The 5,837-nt window shown below is 44.4% G+C and overlaps 1 protein-coding gene across 1 annotated transcript in view; it reads left to right on the forward strand.

Annotated features, from left to right (window-relative positions):
• The window catches only part of PPIL3 (peptidylprolyl isomerase like 3), a 4,722-nt gene extending 2,416 nt beyond the window's left edge, over window positions 1-2,306 (forward strand). Inside the window, exon 4 of the mRNA XM_026853174.1 lies at window positions 1,285-2,306. Coding sequence (XP_026708975.1) covers window positions 1,285-1,411 — 127 coding nt within the window. The 3' untranslated portion in view covers window positions 1,412-2,306. The remainder of the gene's footprint in view (window positions 1-1,284) is intronic.
• The last annotated feature ends 3,531 nt before the right edge of the window (window positions 2,307-5,837 follow it).

The following is a 5,837-nucleotide window of genomic DNA, read 5'->3' on the forward strand; positions in this document are numbered from 1 at the left end:
TGCCCCCCCCCCCCCAAGTTATTCCAGCTTGCCTTTTCATCCATGGCCAAAGGGCTGCAGCCTGATTTTCAGCAAACTCCAGAACACCTGGATACATGGTTGTAGGGTTTACTGAGAAACAAGAGTCTGATTTGGGACTGAATCTGGGAATGGGTGTGGTACTGATGTTTGTACTTCTATTTAGGTGGAACTTTCAGTTGGCCACATAAAAATCACAGAGCTTGTTTAAGATGCATCATTATTTAAAACATTCTTAATAGACACTACTGATAATGGATCCTTAAAGGAAATGTTCAATTTTTGAGTCTTTCATATTCTGCTTTTTCTATCTCAAAATCATGGTAGTCTTTTTTTTTTTTTTTTTTTCCTTGTTAAAAAGTCTCTACTGTACAAGTGAATCTGCTGAGAAAAAGTTGCCTTTATTAAATGGAGTTAAATATTCAAGGGAAACTATTGAAATGTGAAAATACAATTTTCTATCAAATGTATTGTTTATAGGCATCTAAATACAGGTGTTCCCTTCATTTCTGAGTTGTTTAGAAGTGTGATTGAAAGTAGGTGTTTTAGACTTCTTAGAAAAGAGCTCTGACAGATGAACTTTGCCAGGTTTTCTGTGGCAGTTTGTGAACGTGACTGAACTGTGAACAGCACAAGGTGTTTTCTGCCAAGTCCATTACTGGGAAATAATAAACTGTCAAGGTTTACCAGAGCTATTTACTTAAACAAAAAAATTAAGAGGTTTATTACAACAGTCTCTCTTGCCACTTCTTCAGCCCAAACGGGAGATCCGAAAGCTAAAGCATGTTTGTACCATTAGATTTACACAGTTATTTATGATTCTGTCCAATCTTGTCTTTTGAGTCAGAAGGTTAGAAATTATAATCTCACATTGGGAAATGGATTTTCCAGCCACAGGATTTCAGTAATTCACAGTGAAGTTTTGGTATGGACAGTATCTTGCTGCTACTGAAACCTACGGTATGATTGGTCAGTCCTGCCTGCCAGGAAGTGCAGCCAGGGTCTTTATAGAGCTAAAGTTGGTGTAAAATATGATACTGTCAGGTCAGTGGGAATTATTTGTACTTTTTATCAGAATCTGTTATGGATGCTTAATGTTTCCTTTCAAAATATATGCCATTTATAATGTTTTGGCAGTCTTACTTGTACCATTCGCTTGCAAAGTCTTTGCCCTGTGATACTTCACTGTAAACTGCTTTGAGATATCTCAGTTGTGAAATCTAAATCATTATTAGGAGATTCTCAGCATTTCTGCTTTTCTTCCAGAGTTATCGATGGCTTGGAGACCCTGGATGAGCTGGAGAAGCTGCCTGTGAATGAGAAAACCTACCGACCTCTCAATGATGTTCGCATTAAAGATATATCAGTTCATGCCAACCCTTTTGCTCTGTAGCCACAGAGTGCCCCGACACATTCTTTAGAGACTGGTCAGATGGACTGCTGGATTATGAAGTTTGAAGTGCCATTAAACAGGGTTACTTGAGCTGGATCATACTTTTGTTCCTTTTGAATCCTTTGAATGCAGGATTTTCAGGAGTTGTGACATTGTTTGGGAGTTCTCACAGAAAAGTCTTGTGCTTTAGAAGTCAGTTTTTCCAGAGTATCTTCTAGGATTTTGATTTTTAAACATTGCTTTTTGTACTTGTAAGATAAGACTTTTAAAAACCCCCCCCCCCCCCCCCCAATCTTTTGTTTTCTGCCTTATCTTTCTTAGCGATACTATGTCGAAACAATGTCCTTTTCTACGATTTCATACTCCTGGTTTTCTGAAACTTTCTTGTGTAAATTCTAACTTTACTGGTTTTTAGAAAACTGACTAAGATATGCAATGTTTTCCCTTAGGTGAGAGCAGTGTTGTAGACGAAACCTTTCTCTCCTAGAGGATTAAAGACCGTGCTTAGAGGAGTGCTTGCTCTTGCACTGCTGTGTGGGAATGGTAACCTCTTCAACCTCCCCAACAGGTAGATCAGAAACAATCACTTCTGCCTCTGGCACAACACTTTTTGTATGAAAGAGTGTTCAAGTCTTTACATAGCTATTGATCAAAACTTGGTAGTTGTTTGGTCTTACTTGACACCAAATGTTGTTGGACTCAAATAAGAAAATCTGCAAGAAAGTAGAGAGGTATCTGAATATTGACTTGTCAAGAGGAAGCATAAAATACATGCATACTTACGCATGTGTGTGTGTGTATGTATATTGCTGATTCTCCGCTCAAGTCACTTGGTATAGTAAGCATAAAATAAACTGACTTCAGCAGGGGAAAAAAGAGTGATTTGTATACATCAGAAAAGCAGTTCTCCACCGTGAGTATACTGGGAAAAGCAGAATGTTCTACTCTTCCTTGTTGTAGATTTCAAACATAAGTTTGTTTTCATAAAGCAGGAAAAAGTCAACTTGTTTCCATGGAGACTCACTTTCTGACTCTATAATATGTAGAGGCGAGAGGGTATATTTCCAGGTCCAACTGTGCATGAAAGACCTGGACAGGAGAGTACCCACAGTTCCTGCATCTAACTCCCACCATTCCCCCAGTCCTCTTTGGACTCAGTCAGCATCACTTAGCAAAGTTCATTCTCATATATGTGCCTTGTAATCCTTGGGAGGTCCAGGTCCATCTGACTTGCAGTCTGTTTCAGACCAGTATTTCCTGTTTTGGGACTTCCCTCTCAAAATAAAGAGGAGAACTTACTGAAGAGAAAGGCAAAGGTATGCCGGATACAGATAACTGAGGCATTAATGAGTCAAGTTAATCAGTACCCTCTCTGGGACAAAGTTGCTAGATTCTGTAGGAAGTGTTACTTAAAGCTCCTAGCCCTTGCTGCAGACTTAATACATTTTACCCTAATACTTCAGTCAGGTAAAGGATTTAATTATTTTAGCTCTGTGCTCTTTGCCATATAACTGGTGGTAGTAGCCAGTAGCCAGAAGCATGCAACTGCCCGTTTGACTGCCACGCTGACACTACCGCCATGCAGAAGGAAGGACATACGGTAAACTTTCTGGCAGTGCAAAGGAATCAGTAATTTAAAATGCTGACACCTAGCGCTCAGCTGGAAACAATTTCTGGTCCATTTTTTCCCTATGCAAAAAGAAGGCTGTTATATGGAATGTGTGAAACAGAGGGACACCAAGGAATTTGCTCTTTGGAGGATACATTAACTTTAGACCCTTTTTTATCTCAAGCTGTATATTGAGAGTGATCATATGTGACAGGATTGCATCCTAACATTTAAAACACATCTGTTTTCCCATCTGTGGCTCTTAACGTCTCCCAGGTTCTCCCTGAGAACCTGGAGTACGAGAGGAAAACTAATGGTGGGGTTGGTCCCATCCACTTGTTGGAGAGAAAGCAAGACGGAGAATAGGAAGCAGCCCAGCTGTGGAAGCCTGTGATTTTTGTGGGTGGTTGCTGGGTACTGCACGCATGCAGTTTAGTTCCTGCACAGAGTCAGCTGTTGCGTCACCAGCTGTTTGGACTTTTGTGACATGTATAATCCTTTAAGTAGCAAAAATGTTGCAGATAGTATTGTCCTCATTGTTGTCAACTTGTGCTTGATAAACTCTGTGTGTGGTTTAAGCCCCGCCGGGACCGGAGAGCATGTTGCCGTTGCCCCTCCCCCACCCTTAGCCGGTCAGGCTGGCAGTGAGGCACAAACCCCGGGTTAAAATAAGAAGAAATTTAATACAACAGTGTGATAAACAATCTGAACAATAACAGCAGCAATGATAACAACAATAAACAGCAGTAACAGTGAACAAGACAAACGATATACAGAGAAATTCCACAAAATGGTCACGGAACAAAGCCGACGCGTGGGTCCCGCCACCAAAAAAGCCAAAGAGAAAGTAAAATCAAAGTTTCCCGCCCCTGGATCTGACGCCAGCATGGTATGAATAACCCGGCTGGAGATCCCTTCCCCCTCTCTCTCTGCTGGGGAAACTTAACCCTATCCTAGCTGAACCAGGACACTCTGCTGTTTACTTCCACGGGTCCGGCCCTTTACCACAAACACTACAGCTACAAGGTGCGTTTTGTCAAAATAAGTCTACCCACGCAAAGAAAAATAGGTATGTTAGCACAAGAGTCTTGCGTCATGACGGTGGTGGTGTGTCTCATCATGCATATTCAAGATTGTTTCTGACCTTTGTTGGCAGTTTGGTGTTAGAGGTATGTCATGCTGGGAGCAGTACTTAGTGTAAGCTGAGGAGCGCTGGGCAAAAAGAAAACGATGGCGCATTACCTGTGGACAGTGACAGCCTTTCCCATGTAAGGTACGTGCTGTATGTTGATCCCAGGGTCAGTTGGGGAAATGACAAAAAAAATGCAAAGAGTGGGGAGGGTCATTTATCAGGATTGGAATTGTTGCATATGGTTTAGTCCTTCCCAGAATAAAAAGAAAGTGTTGGGTTTTAGGGAACTGATGTCTGTAGGCTGTTGTTGCGTTTTGGGATTGTTTTATCCTTAGGTGCCCTTTTCCTACTTAAATCAGATTTCCCACGAGGTGTCTGACTGCTTCTTAGGGGTTTTGGAGAACCCAATTTCAGCCATAATGCTCGGTGAGCTCTGTTGAGGTGACAACTGATAGATGGCTGACAGGCTTGAGAGGTCCTTCTGAGGTGGTGGCTGAAGGGCTGTGCCAGGCACAGGGTGACAACAGGGGTGGCCACGACTTGAAACTGCCATGCGCGAGGTAGTAGTGTGCAGCAGAGGAAGGAAGCAAGGGTTGCAAGGGAGGGGTTTGTTTGTTTGTTTTTTCTTTTTTTTTTTTTTTTTTCTTTGTTCTGTGGGTACAGAAGGCTGATCTGGACACTTACTTGAAGAGCTGTGTTTAGTTTGTTTGTTTTACAGTGGGCATTTATGTTCTGTCCAGACTTTAAAACACGACTACGAGCTAGTAGAAGATACCATGAGACATTCAAAAATAAAAAAAGGCACTCAACTCTTTGGAAACATTCATCATGCCGGTGGTTTCCAAAGGTGCCTTTGTCAGTCCTCTGTGGTCCTTGAAACCTCTGTTGCTTTAAAGCTGACTGGGTACGTGTTTCGAGAGCCTCTAACAATTTGTCCGGGCAAGTACAGAGAGAATTAACAGGCTACATCACCAAGGGCGCAAAATGATTTAGCAATCCAGAGTCTCACAAAAAAGCACCATCTTCTGGCAGTCATTCTTGAATGAGGGTTAGAAATTTTAATTTTCAAAGTCGGTGTTGCTCATCTTCTGGAGTTCTTGGCAGGGAAATGGTGGAAGGTTTTACACAGTTGGTTTCCTTATGTATAGCCGCTTTAACCAAGGTACCCGATGAGGCTGACGGGGTTAACACGAAAGGGTGAGACTGAGTGAAAGGCACTTGTTGAGCCAGTGCCGTCAGCAGAACTGGGAGAGTAAAGGGCTTTTTCGTCGTGCAGTGAGGTGAGGGGACAGGACCGCTCTCGGCAGCGGTCCCGGCAGCCGGGGCGCTGCGGGGCGGCGGTGCCCGCTTGGTGCCCAGCCCCACCGAAGGCTGCCGGTGGAACGCGGGGTGGCCGGGGGAAAGGGGCCGGTATCCTTAAGGCAGACCGCCTTAGGGGCCCCCTCGCCGCCGGGCAGGCATTGTGGCGCCGCGGGTGTGCCTCAGTGATGCGTCGCCGCACCCCGGGCGGTCTCCTAGCAACGCCTTTTGGTGGTGGGCTGCGGGCTGCGGGTCGCCAGTTGCGGCGCCGAGCCCAGTCGTGGCAGCAGCGATGGAGCGACGGAGCGAAGGGCAGCTGCCGGAGAGCGCGGCGGGGCCCTCCCGCGCTGCGGAGGTGCGGGCGAGGGGAGGGGCGGCGCGTGCTC

The sequence above is a fragment of the Athene cunicularia genome, assembly GCF_003259725.1.
Source record: "Athene cunicularia isolate RWA chromosome 7 unlocalized genomic scaffold, athCun1 chr7_part2, whole genome shotgun sequence".
Classification (NCBI taxonomy): domain Eukaryota; kingdom Metazoa; phylum Chordata; class Aves; order Strigiformes; family Strigidae; genus Athene; species Athene cunicularia.